This window comes from Mytilus trossulus, chromosome 9 (genome assembly GCF_036588685.1).
Source record: "Mytilus trossulus isolate FHL-02 chromosome 9, PNRI_Mtr1.1.1.hap1, whole genome shotgun sequence".
Lineage (NCBI taxonomy): Eukaryota > Metazoa > Mollusca > Bivalvia > Mytilida > Mytilidae > Mytilus > Mytilus trossulus.
This window is the reverse complement of record NC_086381.1, coordinates 5,830,195-5,848,427: the sequence shown is the minus strand read 5'-3', so window position 1 is coordinate 5,848,427 and position 18,233 is coordinate 5,830,195. Positions and strand designations below refer to the sequence as shown.

Sequence of the window (18,233 nt, the reverse complement as noted above, 5' to 3'; positions counted from 1 at the left end):
GCACAATATCACAGTGCTGGTTATACATCTAAATTTAACTACTTTTGTGATATTATCGCGTACTGTATTTGTCTGATTTTTTTCAACAGGACTGCCATTTTACATTTGTTTCGTTTTTTGTAATATAATTATTTTTTTTTGCACACTATTATTTTGAACATTGTGCTTTGCAGGAATATACTCGGAAGACACCGGTCGATTTAAGAATAAAAAAAGACATATTTCACTTTTTCATTTTATACATACGGAAAAATGACACATCACTGAGGTAGCATCCAAACCTAGCATAACACTTTTAAATACATCTTGGGGTGTCTTCTTCCATCTTGGATTGTAAAATACAGAGAACCAAAGGTCCAGATTTTCAATCAAGTTAGCAAAATTTGATGCAGGAATGAAGTTTTGAAATTGATTATTCATTTAAAAGAACCAATTTATAAGAATATAACTTATAATTATTAAATATCTCTGCAAATGTTGATTATTTTTTGTGTTTTTATACCCCCGCTTTAAAAAAGGGGGGTATACTGTTTTACCTCTGTCTGGCCTTCGGTCAGTCAGTCCGTCCGTCCCATGAATATTTTTCGTCGCATTTTTCTCAGGAACTACAATACATGGATTTCTGAAATTTGGTTTCAGGGTTCATCTAAGTAAGCTATACCGTGTGATGCGTTTTCAGATTGATCACTTGACAACTTCCTGTTTACCGAACACTTGTATGATTTTACACATGATAGCAAAGTTGAAAATTTTCGTCACATTTTTCTCAGGAACTACAATACAAGGATTTCTGAAATTTGGTTTCAGGATTTATATAAGTCAACTCTACCCTGTAATGCGTTTTCAGATTCATCACTCGACAACTTCCTGTTTACCGAACACTTGCATATTTTTACACTATTAATATTATCCACTTGCGGGGGGGGGGGGGGGATGTGAGCAGTAGCTCGCAGTTTCACTGTTTTTTTTTAAATGGGCATTTTAGGGGGAAGTAACTCTTAAACAGATCATTTTTTGAAGAATTCTACATGGAATTTTCCTATTTTGTATTTTAGCCGGAAAAAAACGTGCGGTTACCCTATCTTTTCTTTTGATATTCTCAAAGCATTATCTGAAAGCTATCTTTTCCTTAAGTATTTACCAATTTTATCATTTTGTTTAGTTTCCAATCACAAAATGTTTTTTTTCCCTGTATGATCCATACACAATGTGTTATTTTGTCACGTACTGTAGCTTGAAAAAATGCGCGGTGACCTATCATTTTTATTATATTTTTCAAAATATATCAAAAGATACTACGTTTTGGCAAAGTATGAACAATTTCTATCATTTTTATTTTAGACTCCCATACCACCTTAATATCTAACAAAGGTCATTTGTCAAAATGTAAGCACATATTTGGTAATTTTTCTTTTAATTTTAGACCCAAGTGATACCAACGCAAATATAAGGAAAAGTCCGAGTCTGCATTTCCTAGGCATATTTTAAAAATCAAATATCTCAAAGAAGCTCCATGGCCTACCATCTTTTTTTTTAGCTTATTTTGTTCCTTAACTAATGGTTTTCTGACTTATAGTATAAATCTTAAAATTCTGGGTTTTCCCCTGATCACACTACTTAGTCGGACAAATAATGTAACAGACGACGAAATGTTAGTAAAACGTTTCATTCCCAGAATAAATTGAGTTAATTGACATTGAAAATAACATTCGATTGTCTCTCTGTCGTCTTAATTATTTTATTTGACCAATATATTGCTTGAAAACTACAATAACCTTCTTACAAGTTCATTAGTACAATTTAGAAATGTGTTTGGTAGCTCAGCATTTCTAATAATAGAAATGAAAATGACTATAAATTATAATTCATAGATAGCCATGTTCTCTCTAGATAGCTGTTCCAATTACTCATTAATGAAAGATAACTTAATCTCTGGGAATAATAACTGATTTTGTATTACTTGCATGCCCCAGACAAAGGTTTATGGTGAGTTTAAAGATTTATAGGCATGGTGTAATGAAGTTTCGGAGTTAAAAGCATCAAATTACTGTTACAGTATTTTTTATGTAACATAATCTGCTGATAAATGAAAAATACAGGCAACATTTACTTTCTTATTACATATCATACATTTTTAGAAACCAGTTCTGGTGTTATATTCAAATCCTTAGATATGTCACTTTTGTTTTAGAACAAAGATTGCCTTATACAGCGATACAATACTTTATTAATTTAGATGAAATGATGGTTATGCATTAGCTAATTTGTCCTGGATATTTGATTCGTATTATCTGTCTTGTTGTTTTTCTCTGCTTAACTCAACCATGAATGCATAACCTAGCAAACTATTATTCGTTTGCCGTCAATATCGTCAGCAATTTCTTAATTCAACTTATAGGAAAATAATTGTCTTCTATTCGACGGTTTGATGACATCAATTCGTTATGGATTTTTGGTTCCTAGCATTTGCTAAATCCGTTATAGTCGATCTCTTCCGTAAATGTTTAACTCAACTAATAAGGGCATGACAGTATTGAATTCGAAGATTTTGTAACATCAATTGACGATTTGCAGTTTGTAAATTGAATTTTGGTTTGCTTTAATTATATATGAGACAATATCTGAAAAAGTCGATTTATTTGTATTGTAGTGCTGTAATATTATGTTGTCATTTCAATGTTATATAACTTTGCCATTAAAGTGCGAGGTTTGGCATGCCATAAAACCAGGTTCAACCCACCACTTTTATTCCCCTTTAAAAGTGTCCTGTACCAAGTCAGGAAGATGGTTATTGTTATATTATTGTTCGTTTCTCTGTGTGTTGCATTTTAACGTTGAGTCGTTTGTGTTTTCTCTTATTTTTGAGATATTGAGATAAGACGTGGCACGGTACTTGTCTATCCCAAATTCATGTATTTGGTTTTCATGTTATAATTGTTATTCTCGTGGTGTTTTGTCTGATGCTTGGTCCGTTTCTGTGTGTGTTGCGTTTCGGTGTTGTGTCGTTGTTCTCCTCTTATATTTAATGCGTTTCGCTCGGTTTTGTTTTGTTACCCCGATTTTGTTTTTTGTCCATGGATTTATGAGTTTTGCACAGCGATATACTACTGTTGCCTTTATTTTTGGCAATAAGAAAAAAACATTTTTTTCTTTTTTTAAACCCGGTATTTCAAAAGCACAAATCGAAGAACACACATTTGGGATCTAGGAACTGTTGTCTGTAATTCAAACAATTGTTTAATAAGGAAACAATGGCAATTTTAAAAATGGTACAAAAAATTCCAGTTCTTTCCTGTTACCAAAGGGAATTATTTTTAAAAAGTTTCTAATGGGAATAAGGAATAAGTTTAAGACATTATTTGTGGTTTGCTAGTATATCCTGCAATAGTTTATCAAATGCCAATTATTGATTTTAACATTTGCAATACAAAAGGTTTAGAAATATACTTAAATATAGTTCGGTATGTCGGTAACATGAAAGAATCATGAGTAACAGGACAACGGTAACAGGACAGAGTTGGTAACAGAAAGGATTTTTCTGCTTTATCTTAAAATTTAAGAAAAATACATCATTTTAGATTGGTCACAATTTGAAGATAACAGCAAACAATGTCATTTTGTCTTTGAAACTGTATTTGCAAGATGAAAAATCTGCCTAGGTAATGACAAATTCTAAAATAAATTCCTTTCTGTTACTATCTACTATACTTAAATTGCACAATGTTCTCTGCTGTTATCAAAAGCAAAAAACCTATTTTGTTATTAAATATACTGTATATTATTTTGAATTTTATTTGATATGGTGGTGATAACTTATATTAAATGAAATGGTTGACATATAGTAGATTAACTCTTCGATTCTTCAGTGAAAATGTCTTGAATATCCTTCCTGTTACTAATGATGGTTATGCTGTTAATTTTAATCAGGTAACATGACAGAACGTAACAGAAAGGAATTACGCGATAGTTTTGTCCTTTTTATCACATTAAATGCAAGTGTATTTCCTTTGTCCTATAACTTTTAAAAAGATGATATAAAAACACAGTTAATATTGTGGTGCACACTTAAACATATTCTCAGAAAGTGGAAGAAAAGGCTATAACAAGATGGAACACCAATAAGTATTTTTCTATAAATTCTTACCTTAGATGGGCTTGAATGTTCAAACCTGGCCGCCTTTTCAACTATTTTTTTGTACTAATGCATTCAGGAAATGATGCTCTTCACAATACATAATGGGAAAATAACTATTGGTCTTGTAAACGTTTCCACAGGTAAACAAACTCAGTGGTAACAGGAGGGAAATCACCTCTTGGGACAATTTTTTTTGTCTTAAAATTTGCAAAATTTTATTACATGCTATAGTTATAATATAAAAAGACAAATTAAGGGCAAGTTTACTATATAATTTATCATATATGTGAGAATCTGACGCCTTTTTAATTAATTTGGATATTATTTGAATGATTTAGTTTTCCAGAAAAACACAGGGTACAACATGATTTTAGGGGGGGTTGAACATTTAAATTACAATATTTAATTGGAAGAAATATAAGAATGTCAGGGGTTGGTGCATTATATAATTTAGTTTATACTGAAGCTTGAAATTTTCAAAAAAGATGGTTGAATAAAAAAATAATTGCTGGTGAAGTTGGGGACATGGAAAATCGACTTTGTCAGATATTGTCTCATATAAAAAAGATGTGGTATGATTGCCCATTAGTTCATTCGCTAGCCGGATGTTTGCAAACATTGAATACACAACTTAAATAATGTATGATTATATTCTAACATCTCTATACAGCAAGAAAATCCCATACCCAGAGGCGTTCTTCAGCTTACCCCTATTCCAAACTGCGTAGTACTAGTTCAATGGTAATGGACGCCCTACAAATCTCCCAAACACATGAAAGAAACTGAAATGAAAAATCATCAAGACTTACAAAGGCGACAGTCTCGTGACTAAGGACAGAAGCAAAAATGCAGCGGGTTTAAACTAGTTTTTTTGAGATCTCAACCCTACTCATATACCTCTATAACAAAACAAACACACAACAATTAGCACAGTAAAACTCAATTTAAAAAAGTCCGAGTCCCGTGTCAAAAAAGGGAACAAAAGAAATTAAACAAAATTACAATGACACATACATAAGCAAAGGACTACTAGCAGTTACTGACATGCCAGCTCAAGACCTCAATTAAGCTGAATGAAAGATCGAGTCGTCATCATATGAAGATTAAACCGAATCCTTCCCATAAGGAGTTGTTTATCATACCATCATACAATATATGATAATCACATAATCAGTTTCTTGCCAAAAACTGGTTTTAGAATAAATGTGTTCAGACACTTTGAGTGAATCAATATTAAAGCCAAAATATGTTATCTTTAATGAACTGAAACATCTTCGTAACTATATCCCTATTTGAAAAGGTCTTCTTTTTAGGTTTTATTAATTTATGAGGCGAATGTCGAAATTTTTGTGTTGTGTAAAGAAAATTACTTTAAAGTAAAATATTTAAGTCTTTCGAAACGGAATGATTTTGATTTGAATCAAAATAAAATCAACTGTGTTATCAGTATATAAATATAAATACATGCTTCATTTCATGAAAACTGTGGCTGATACGTAGAATTGAATTATTGAACTATAAAAATAGCTATCTTCGTGTTTTTAAAAAGCTTTCGCCAAATATATGTGAACTGAATGTCACACACGTCATCTGATAAAATGCCATAGGTTTTAATCAACAATATTTAAATCATATTTACCAACAATGACATTATCGTGGAACCAAATATTGAAAATGAATTAATTAGAAAATAGATTGAAAACTGAGATTTCAAACTATGGAAATAATTGTTGGTTCCAAATGAAGTGTTTTTAATATTTACACATTGTTATCATAATCAGTTATACTCCTGAATGAAAGTTGATGGAAAAAATAGACTAATTTAGTTTTGTCTTAAAACATTACAAGAATGATTAAAAATAGAACGACAGGAAGGGGGATTAATGCGTCACATTTCGAAAAATTGCTTAGAAATTGTATAAAAAGTAAATGTATGTATTACAATATTTCAATATTAAATCGAAGTAAGTTCTTCGGGAAAATTCAGAACAGAGTATTTTATTTTGACCAAAACATTTGTGTTTATTCATGAATGAAAACTCCAGATTACAACCAGATAAATGTATTCCTAAACAGGGAACATGAATAAGTTTGAAAATGTGAAGCTCAACACACATTTCCATTAATATGCTAAGGGTTTTTAATTGCTTAACTAGTCAGCAACGATGTATTCGAATTTAAACTTTACTTAGTAGCATATAGTTATGTTTTTAAAAAAAAATCTTATTCAAGACATCAATCAATTATATTGTTTTTGTAGTGATTTTCTAATTGAGAATCTACGGAAAGCTAAAATAAACTGTTCTTCTGTTAAATCTGTATCTAATTATAAGTGTACAGCTCTGGTGCTAGCGCACGTAAACACACATATGTATGCCTTACTTTCTTTTTCGTTCTTATTCCTAAGTTTTAACGCTCCAGTAACATCAACATCAGTGACAGTGAAAGGAGACGCTTCGCGAAGTCTGTCTTTTGGAAATGGTGATGCTTCTGGGGTACGATTATGCTGCCCTGTATCTCTTTTTAACTCATTTACGCAGTTTTCACGTTTTGACGGATTTGCGGTATCCAGTAAAATTGTCTCAATAAGGTTACTGTGCCGTTTACTCCTGAATGTTAGCTTTATGTATGTGTATCCTCTATAATCAAATTTGTGAGTTTGTCATGTGCCTGTAAAAGTATCGGATATTTAGCCATATCGCTAATCGGCGCATTGCGTAATATTTCTGCAAAACGAACTAATTTATCCTCGTTCAAATATATTTCAAGTTGTTTGAATAGAGAATGTTTTGAATTTACAGTTCTTTTTAAATCGTCGTAAATATCCAAGTATCTGTTTTGTTAAATATCTTTTATCCACATTAATGCTGATCTGTCTATATCATTCATGGTCAATAGACTAGTAGTCCTTTGTCTTGTCCTACAATTTTGAATAAACCAAATGACGTAGGCAGTAACATGTAGCAACTTATTGGAATTGTCAAACCTTGAAATGTCTACTAATCCAGAAATATGGACAATGTTTCATCTACCGAAGGTTCTAAATCAACCTTAATTTACACTGGTGCTCTGCTTATTTTACGTAAAATACATATTTTCTAGAATAATTGAATTCCTCTCTGTTTTATCCTCGGTAGTTTGTGTATTGTCTTGGTCTTCTAAATTTGTAAGAATTATTGTTTCATTGCCATCCAACTTAGGCTACAAGCTTTGTTAATCTACGTTGTTCCTTTAAACCAGATGTCGCTGTCGACAAATGTATCAAAGTCTACTCCACGCGATAAAAGGTCAGCTGTTCGTTGGGCAATATTTCCATTGGTATTTCTCTGTACGTTTCTTGATCTCTTGTACTCTGTTTCTTGTGAAGACGTTACGCAGTTTTGTTGTGTTCATCCACTGCAAGACAATTTGTCTGTCTGTCCACAAATATGCAGTAGAAAAATGAATATTTTTTTCTATTTAGACCAATAACCTTGCGCCAATAACTGCTCCTATTAACTCTAGCTTTAGTATTGTTATATGTTTCCACGGAGCAACTCTGCCTTTGCCCTAACAAGCGCAATCTGTCACAGTATATGCGCATGCTCCGTAAGCTTTAATACGTGCATCAGTAAATACAAGTACAAATGTAGGTTTGAGTTCGAAATATCTTCCTCTTCCTGTAGATACATATTGGATATTTCCAATTCAATCGAACATTATCATAGTATCCTTTCCTAAAATGGCTATGCCTTCTCAAACCAGTATTTTGCTTTGTATATATATATTAATTACACATGTGTGATATTTTCTACTGGACATTTAATCAAGCAATAATCAATCTGGATTAACCGAATATTCAGAGTGTTTTTTGTTTTTAAATTCTAGTTATTCTTTTAGGAGTCATGTCAGCACAGCTCAGGCGGTCAGCCAGGAAAAGGAAAAATTTGCCAATAGTGGCTGCTGCATCAGCAAGGAAAAAGAATAACCAGAGAGTACCTGACACTATGTCAGTAACTGCACCACAGTTGCCTACAGTTGATAGTCCTGTACTTAAATTCAGTTATCACGGTGCGCTGTACTATTACATTGGTTGGTTATTAGTGAGTTTAAAAAAACTCAAATTTCATTGGTGGTTAGTGAACCATACAATTTGACGTCACGATCCTTTTTTAATTCGGGTCCAACAGGAGAGGCTGCTTTTAAAATAACTTGTTGTTATCAGAGGAAAATTTTATTCAAAATATTCAAAATTGTCAGGGAGTATTTTATGTTATATAATAATTTTTGAAAGGAATTGTTATAGCTGTATACGCACATTAACTAGGATTCGGGCAATAAAAGACAATATTGACGTTAATTATCCAAAAACAAGGATACATGTACATGTGTATGGCGACCACATGGCTGAAATCAAAAAACAAATATTAATTTTTCTCTTTCAAAGTTAATTTTATTTAATTTTCTTTAAGTGCCAACAGTTTGGTTTAGATTTGAGTCTCTTTCAACAGGTAAAAGTAAATGTTTACTTTGAAACAAGGATACATGTAACTGACCGGCTAGTGAAGCACATGGCGAGCACATGGTTTATGGAATTTTCTTTCAATGTTTTTTCGTTACTGTTGCTAATTTTCAAATATAATAAATGGTAAATAATGCTTCTTGGTAACATGTTAGGACTACCAGAATTAGCAAAAATATTCAAGTTATCTGGCGAGTTGAAATAACCTTTCGTGTGTTGGTTTGAGAACTTGAGCCATGGCAAAATATTCAGTTCGTTGATTGTGTCCATTATCAGGTGAAAGTAGAATATCATCGCGGCTACACGCCCACATTAATGTGTTTCAATACTTGAATTTATAAGACGCGTCCTGGTCCGCATACTTAATTTAGTTATTGTTTATTTACACACTTAAATGGAATGTACCCATAATGCTTTGTATTGTTATTATTTATGTAGTTCGTACTGAGTTCTATCACTTAAAAGCTGAAGCCAACTTTATACATGGTGTCAGATGTGGGAACGTGTGCATTACATGTATGCATATTATTTGCAAACTTCTGTTCGAGAAACAAGAATCCACTTAATAATAAATACACTAGTCTCCGTTGTTTCGCCTTCTATGAACGAGTTTCACCGGTGTACAAGAGGTCAATTGGTACTTTTAAAATGTAAACAATAACATCAAGTCAAATATTTATCGAATATTGGTGTTCCTGATGGATAATGGAGTACAGAGTAACATGAAATTCACACAACCTTATTAATAGTACTGTCTTCTTTTAAATAATAAACCGGTCACAGCCTATTTAATTTAATTTAGCCAGAGACATATATACACATATATGTGTATATATGTCTCTGATTTAGTTATTTTGTGATACATGTACATCAGTATTTTACTTCGTATATATATATATATTAATTACACATGTGTGATATTTTCTACTGGAATTTAATCAAGCAATAATCAATCTGGATTAACCGAATATTCAGACTGTTTTTTGTTTTTAAATTCTAGTTATTCTTTTAGGAGTCATGTCAGCACAGCTCAGGCGGTCATCCAGGAAAAGGAAAAATTTGCCAATAGTGGCTGCTGCATCAGCAAGGAAAAAGGCTAACCAGAGAGTAACTGACACTATGTCAGTAACTGCACCACAGTTGCCTACAGTTGATACTGGTACACCATTCATACCCGTTACTAGTTCTACTGTTACATACCCAATGTTGTTTGCACAGACAGGGGCAGGCATATATACCAGTGCAAGTACAGGGCCAGTCGATTTGACGAGCACAGCTAATACCCTTTTATACTCAAGAGTACCACTACCAGACCAAAGAGTGTGCAACACTGTAACCAGTCAAGATCCCCCAGAACATTCCTTAGGTAATACTAATGGTGCCTCAAGTTTTACAATGCCATTTAGTACTTATACATGTTTTAATCACCCTATTCAGATACCCAGCATGCATGCTAATATTGCTTTTAATGTTTCTCAAAGTATTAGACAAAAAATTCAGAAAAGTGAATTTATTGATTTAGGCATTTTGTTGATTAACAATACTCAGCAGGCTACACAAAAGCTTGTTTTTAGAGGGGGTGAATTTATTGTGCAAACAGAAAATATACAAAACAAAATTGGGTCTATTGACCAATGGACATCAGCATTTATCATTTTTGTTAGTGTATATTGTACTGTGCATTCAGGTAGATTACAAGAATTACTTAAATACATGTCAGTTGTACGTTTGGGTGCAAAAAGAAATCCTAATAATTTAGGTTGGAAGTTATATGATGAGCAATTTAGGTTGCGCAAAACACTGGATCCGTCAAGTTCATGGGCTATAGTAGATCCAGAGCTTTGGTTATTATATATGGCTGATAGTATTGGCACACAAAATTTGGAAGTAGTTTCTTCTGGTTACAATACATTTTCTGCTAATAGAAATGTGAATGAAACGTCCAAGTGCTATGCCTTTAATTATAACGGCAAATGTTTCAATTCATTTTGTCAATATAGTCATGCATGTATACAATGTCATGGTCTTCACTCGGTTATAAACTGTCAATTCACGCAAAATAATTTGCCTTCGCAAATAAGACCAAATCAACAGCCAGAATGACCCCAGCAGGGATACCAGAAGATTTAAACATAAATTTCAAACTATAATTGGGTCCCTTATAGATAGTTCAGTTGCCCAAAGTACCTAAAAAACATATCAAAGAGGTGTATTGGCCTTTAATGAGTTCAAAAATTGTTTGGTTTATAAAATGTATGGCCAATACCTTTGTATGAATTGTGCAATTTTATAGCATATTTGTTTCAAGCGTTGCTAGCATTCCTCTATTAAGTGTTATTTAGCAGGGATAAGTTTTTTTCAGTAGATTGAATGTCTTGGGCGATTTTACTCAAATTTATTATAAAAAATGATGGAGGGAGTTAACGGGTCAAGGCCAAAATTAGGGATTCAAGATTGCCTATTACCAAAGAATTACTTCTATCAATAGTTAAAATTCTATTGTTTATTTGTTCCTCCAGTTATGCAGTTAAGTTGTTTAAAGGTTCTTTTAAGATCCTCCAATCCTAAATTTCTAGTCGTACATGTAGGTGCTAATGATTTAGGGAATATTAAAACTGAAGACTTAAGAGAAAAGTTGATACAAGCTATGACCTTTATTTCAAAGGACTTGCCTGACACTAAAATTGTGTGGTCCCAAATGTTGCCTCGTTTAAACGGAGATATTCTAAAGTGTAGATACAGCCTATTACAGGGTTCATAAGACAGTAGCTAACTATATATTGGAATCGGGTGGTTATTGTTTAATATACTAGCCAGACATTTCTAGGACTGAAACATGTATAAATCTGATGGGGTGCATTTGTCTGTCATAGGAAATAACAATTTTTTTCAAGGTGGTCTTTAGTTTTTCATGCATAAAACCAATGGTCATGTTTTCCCCTCTACTGATATATAAGTATGAAATATGTTGTTTTGTTTTGTGTTTTTGTCTCAGAGATATAAATACAATATTGTTACCTAAGACAAACTTTGTATAATTGATCTTGTGTGTAAATTTTTACTGTAGATATATACAGTTTTTTTATGATTTATTGAGCAACTTTACTAGTAGTTACATGTAACTTAAAAGTTTACTTTGATTTTTTTGTGGATGTATTTGGCTCACAGCTTGGCAGCGAACCTCCATTATATGGCGGTTGACAATGAATCATTATTCTGTTTCACTGTCAATCTGGCATAATTCGCTGCATCAAAAAACATTTTGTTTTATGAATAGGATCATTTACTACAGATCTAGATGAACAATGTAAGGGTTTCGATCCATCACCTGTGTTCTTACGGTGATTTCCAAATTGTTTTAATCCTATCTTCAGTTACCATTATCTGTAATAGTAATTTATATATATATATATGACAGTACGGTTGCCATAATCAGCAATATGCGGGTAACCTCATTTTTCAGTTATATACAACATGTATAAATTATGAGAATAATAATATTAAAGGCTGTGGCCAAATACTGCCAATTTGTTGTTTGGTCTTACTTAGCATCTGGGATAACATAGTATCCTTTCCTAAAATGGCTATGCCTTCTCAAACCCAATTTAGTTCAGATTTTAGTAACAGTTTATATATGATTTTGCTCTCTATTAAGCTCCTTTAAATGTTTATATCAAAACAATTTTCACACATTGTTGATGACGTCCAAAACTAAAACTTCCCTTTAACAATCTCTATTTGCGTGTATCTAGTTCACTAAAATGGAATAAATTTCTGAAAAATATTTGTACACGTTCACTTAAGGTGGCTCTGGGTCTATTTAAAGTTTCTATCAGAAGTGCGGTATTTTTTGTTATTTTATTCTTTACAGAAATTAAATCAAATTGGTCGCAAAAATATGGGGTCACGGACCATTTAAGCTTAAAATTTTTCTTTTAAACAGGTATGTAAAAGAGACCATTTTCAATGAAATGATAGGGAAAATAGAGGTGTTGACATAATTTTATCGGATTATCAAAAAAACGTTCTATGACACTTGGTCCAAAACTGTAATATGAAAAGCTTAAATATAGCTTCAAAGAATGAGCAAATAAAACAAAATAGGTCACCGATAAGGAAAACAATACATTTTGCCTTAAAACCCAAATTTGGAGGGGAAATGGCGAAAATGGGTGAAATGTCATTTTGACCCATTAAGAAATACGGATTATAACGAAAATATTCTATTATTCACATAACTACAATGATTTAACATTTCTAATTAATCAAACTATTTAAAAAAAATAATGTCGAATTTACGACGAATACTTTTGTAATTCATGCGTGAAATTGTGCGCAGTCGAATAGTCCCGAGCTACCTTAATAGGTTCATGAAATACGGAACACTCATTCCAAATAATTTGATGCTATGAATGTCTAAATTTTCCAAAATATTCAGAGTCTATTTGACCAAAAATAGACAAATTCAACTTAAGTCCTACTTGACTCTTTGATAAAAGTAACTATTGTAAACTATGAATCTGTAACCTTTTTGTTTTGCTGTACTACACAAGAAGGACATTGAAATAAAGCGATAGATCAGTACAGCATTTAAAAAGCCAATATCATATTTGTCGGATTTTTTATTTAGATCAGTACAGCGTGTAAAAAGCAAATATCATATTCGTCGGAGTTTCCATTCTAGATCAGTATAGCATTTAAAAAGCCAATATTATATTCGTCGGAGTTTCAATTCTAGATCAGTACAGCGTTTAAAAAGCCAATATCATATGCGTCGGAGTTTCCATTACAATAACACAGTGACACAATTACACTTGCACAATGCTTCAAAGCACAAGGAATGTATATGGACACAGCTCAAAAATAGTCCACATTTGCTTAAGTTAATTTTGCCTACTGGAGTTGACATATTACATTTATTACAATTTTATTTATTTTGAAACATTAAGAACAAAAAGCAGAAGATACCATACACCAAAGGAATAGTCAATCTCTTACACTATCAGTAATTGGCAGATTGTGTAATAGTTGCAGTTTGTAAAGGAAACCTTTAATTGTGAATTATTAAGCATTGCGTTATGAAATCTACGAGGTTATTAGGAACTATTAATGTGTTTCACAGTTCAGTCTTTATTACGATTGGTCTCTTCCAACAGCTGATTTCACCGTCATCATTGTGGTTCGTAAACTGATGTTTGTCTTTTCATTTTTGTATGTTGGTTGTGACCGTGTAGAACGTCACATGAAGGGTGTTGATATTTTTGAGAAGGGGTGGTGGTTTTGAAACGGAGAAAAAGAGATAAATGAAAAAAAAATTATCAACACGTCATTTTAAAAGTATCAAATAATATATATATTGCACGGAGGGAACCAAACCAGAATCTATCTCAAGCAAGCAGAAAGAGACGTTTTAGTTATATAGTGCTCCGTTTTTTTAAGCACACTTCGTAAATTTGCCGAATCGCAGATTTTGAGACTTCATATAATAAAAATAATGATAATTTCTTCGTGTGTATTCAAGTGTCAGGGGAAAAAAAACCTTTTGGTATACTTTTACAAGAACTGTCTGTTTAGACCATCACATAATTGTTTTTTGTAACCTATATGATGTTAATAAATCTTTTTCTTTAAAATTTGCAGCATGCTGTACTAGGAACCACTCATGACCAATAACGTAAAGAATCGTGACATTGAATAGTTATTTTCTTATGCTTTATGTACAATCTGTGTTGCCATATTTCTCTTGTGTCTTGCCTTTCTTGTAATAAAACATATATGTAAATTAGTAAAAAAGAAACATACACTATTGAGTTGTAAATACTGAAATACTGTAAACGAATAATCTTTTGTAGGTATTTGAGAATATTAGTTCGAAAGGTAAACTCGTTTGAGTTACAAATAAAATAAAATTAAATGCTGGATGTTATATCCCTTTTTATGGAATTCCCGCTAACGTGAATCTTACATTCACACAATGTGTCAATACTTGATATACCATTGATTGCAACCACTTTTGTGATATAATTGCAACATGTATAAAGTCAGATTTATTTCAACAGTACTGCCATTTTATATTTACTTGTTTTTTTTTATAATAGAAATATATTTTTTTTAATAAGAAAATGAAAGTAATGTATTAGATAGATTTAATTATCAGTTGCTGAATTTGCTGCTCGTAAATTTAGTTTATTTGCGTCGCATTAGTTCAGCTACTAACCTGATATTTGAAAACATTTCATACAAAAATGATGACAAATTTGGAAACACGATACTGTAATTTCAAAAATAATGCAACAGAAAATAACCTTTCAATTACAATTACATTCAAACATAATTTGCATGACATTACGCTTGCGCCAAAAATACAGACACACAATAGAAATTAACCAAACAGTACCTCATAGTAATTTGAAAGTTTTAACGAACATATTTAGTCAAACGATATGTGTTGATTTCAATTTGAATACAACTTAAACCACTGTGTATGTGTGATCATTTTATAGGATGCCACGCAAATTGTTTGAAAATATTCCCGTTTTCGTTGGCTTTGCTGATACGTAGATTAGAATTATTTAACTCTAATATTAGCTATCAAGTTTTATTCGTTTTTTTCAAAAGCTTTTGCTAAATATATATGAATTGAATTTTCCACAAATGACTTCATTAATTCTTCTCATCATGAACTTTTCGTAAATAACTAGATAGGAAAGTCATTTGATAAAAATCCTGTGGTTCTTATCAAAATGTTTGAAATCATATTTACAAAAAAGTTACATTAACGAGTGTGTTGAACCAAGTAAAGAAAAAAAATACATTAGAAAATAGATTGAAAATGAATTCATTAGAAAACAGATTGAAAACTGAGATTTCAATTTTGGAAATAATTAACAGTTTCAAATGAAGTTTGTTTAATTTCTACGGATTTTTTTCATAATTCGTTTTCATCCCTGGATAAAAAGTACAATCACAAAAATATAGAACTCCGAAGACAATTCAAAAAGGAAAGGCCCCAATCAAATGGCAAAAATCAATTGTCATATTCCTGATTTATCAGATGTCTTTATTAATGAACGAAAACTCGTAAATAAGCCAAACAGATTTTATTCCTAAACAGAACAGGAAAAATATATATTAAGTTTTAATAGTTTATATAAGTCAGCAACGATTTGTTAGAATTTAATCACATTTTGAGGCATTTAATTAAACATATTTTTTATTTAACGAAGCCAAACACAGATATCTTCCTTCTCCTAGTTTTTATCCTACATCCGTACTCCAGCATTCACTGCAGCTAAACTAAATGAATTAGGCGGATTAGTTCCAGTGATAAAACCATAACTAAAAGATAATAAGACGACGGTGACCACCTAACCAACCAAGCTGCAGCTGAGTATAATAATACAAAAGCTCTGCGGTAATGTAAGCATTGAGAACGTAAAAAGTTCAACAACTGATCTTATCTGTGATGATCGATCATCGGAACATTGATCACAGGTTATAATAAATACAAATTAGAAGAAATGGAATAACACCTTTAGAAAATATCAAATAAAACTCACCAGAGAGCCATCAGCGCTTTCTTTGTCAAAACATCTGAACGGCTTCCTACTTGATACCAAATTGAAAGTGTTTTCTTTACAAAATATATTGACAGTAGGCGTTAGCAAAATATTGTTGAGTCAGACCTTGCAAGATACAGCACTATAAAACATTTAGTAGTTGCAATCTTTCAGACGTGTGAATGACAACAACCAAACTTAGTCGATGAAAGAGATATAAAAACATGTCAACATGAAAGAAGGAGTACTGGCACCAGCTGAAATATATCACAAAACCCAGGTAATTCGCATTGATATAACAGTTTTGCATCATTGACCTTGGGTAATGATTTTGAAATACTTAACATATTTGAGGAAATATTTGTAAGTGCTTGCTAAAACAAACATAACCTGGTGGTGACAATCAATCGCCCATTGCTTTACTGGTATCGTTCAAATAAACCTAAAAAACCTAACTGGAAGACAATATATATAATTTCTCACCGTGTAGAACGCCACATGCCGAGATTTTGAACTGGAGAAAAACTATCGAAGTATGTTCAAGTATCAACAATTCTTTTTTTAATTCTTAGTACCATATAATGTATTGCACGGAATGAACTGAAACACAATCTATTTCCTGCAAGCATAAGCAGTCGTATTTAGTGCTCTGTTTCCTCAAACACCTCTCCCTAGTTTTCTGTTTTGCATGATTTGAGGCTTCATATGCACCTCTCTGGATAAAAAAACTACTTGGACTTCCTCCCGTATCATTTATATAGAATTGAATTCGTATCATGGAATTTTATCAAATACCACCTTTTTACTTAAAATTAATTGGTTTTAAACTAGTGTTTCACCAGAATATGAAGTGTCGCTCGGGGTGTCAATTTTGCATATCAAGAGGTAGAGGCTTTTAATAAAAATGAAATAGATTTGCATATAAATAGGTCTTTAAATACTTATTAGTTCAAACACATCTACTATATTATGATAAGATTTTACAAATTGAAGGTACTTCATTTTTCCTGTATTTTTGTATTTTAAGAAACGTGCTTCTGATTTCGTATCTTTTCCCGATATTTCGCCATTAATGTCGCGAAAAATAACATACAGTATTCCTTTATCAACGTCCCTACCTCTCATATAACTGTATCGTGTGATCTAAAACATAGATATATCTCCTTTTATTGATAGATATAAAGATACCGTACACTGACATTATCTATATCGAAAAATCCTTGAGAAAATATGATAACTAGTTCGAGGACAAAACATTGCACTATAGTTGTCGACACATACTAAATCAATACAGCGTTCAGTTGAACAACATGAAATTACCATACTCGTTTATTATAAATATAACGAATATGTCCAAATAAATGTCATGTTTCAGACAAAAACTAATGATTGCCAAACTAATGTAAGCATGACGAAAGTGTTTATGTCCAAACTTTTATCTGAAGCCTTTTATACTAACTATTCAGTGAAAATGTTAAAAAGTTAAATCCAAAAGGCACAACAATCACGAAAAGGAGCAACAAAAGTCCATGTTTCCTCTTCCAATTTGTTAAAAAAAAAAAAAAAAAAAAAATAAGACTAAAATAAAAAATGAAAAAAAAAAAAAAAAAAAAAAAAAACCCACTATTTATTCTTACATTAAAACACCTTTCAATATGAACATCAAAAAGGTTTAAACGCTTAGTAATACACCTCCCATGTCTTGGTTGAAAATACAATCGAAGTAAAAAGACATGGCAAACAGTTTCTAAACCGTGGTATAGGTTCAGTACCACACGGAGTCTAGACTATTTAACATTATGAAATATCTGTAGGAACAACCGAAGTTTAATGGTATAATATTTCTTAGTTGCTAACGCGAAAACAAAAGAAATGTTAAAATTTAAAAAAATAGAATAGAAATTTGGACATTTGAAAATTAAAATTGAGATGTTGACTTTTAATAATAATAAAAAACCAACACAATGTTACAATTCTGTCTGAGTTCTAGTTTTTCGTCCATCTTCGTAACTTGACATCTGCATTTGACTAATTTTAT

At 31.8% G+C, this 18,233-nt stretch overlaps 1 protein-coding gene across 3 annotated transcripts; it reads left to right on the top strand.

The window, feature by feature from the left end:
• Window positions 1-8,764: 8,764 nt before the first annotated feature.
• LOC134685027 (uncharacterized) lies at window positions 8,765-14,410 on the top strand. 3 transcript variants are annotated; one of them, XM_063544377.1, is made up of 3 exons: window positions 8,765-9,265; window positions 9,649-10,002; window positions 14,277-14,410. In XM_063544377.1, the coding sequence occupies exons 1-3, from the start codon at window positions 9,130-9,132 to the stop codon at window positions 14,300-14,302; spliced, it is 516 nt and encodes a 171-aa protein (XP_063400447.1). In that variant the 5' UTR covers window positions 8,765-9,129; the 3' UTR covers window positions 14,303-14,410. The 3 variants fall into 3 exon arrangements, with proteins under 3 accessions (XP_063400447.1, XP_063400445.1, XP_063400446.1); XM_063544375.1 differs by lacking the exon at window positions 14,277-14,410 and having other exon boundaries at window positions 8,780-9,265; window positions 9,649-11,966; XM_063544376.1 differs by lacking the exon at window positions 14,277-14,410 and having other exon boundaries at window positions 8,784-9,152; window positions 9,649-11,966.
• Window positions 14,411-18,233: the final 3,823 nt, after the last annotated feature.

What these genes read in the sequence shown, in the direction of transcription:
- LOC134685027 (XM_063544375.1), top strand. Translation starts at nt 9,130, where the DNA reads ATGTGGGAACGTGTGCATTACATGTATGCATATTATTTGCAAACTTCT. An exon ending in GTTTCACCGGTGTACAAGAG is followed by an intron (nt 9,266 to 9,648) that starts GTCAATTGGTAC and finishes TTATTCTTTTAG; the next exon opens with GAGTCATGTCAGCACAGCTC.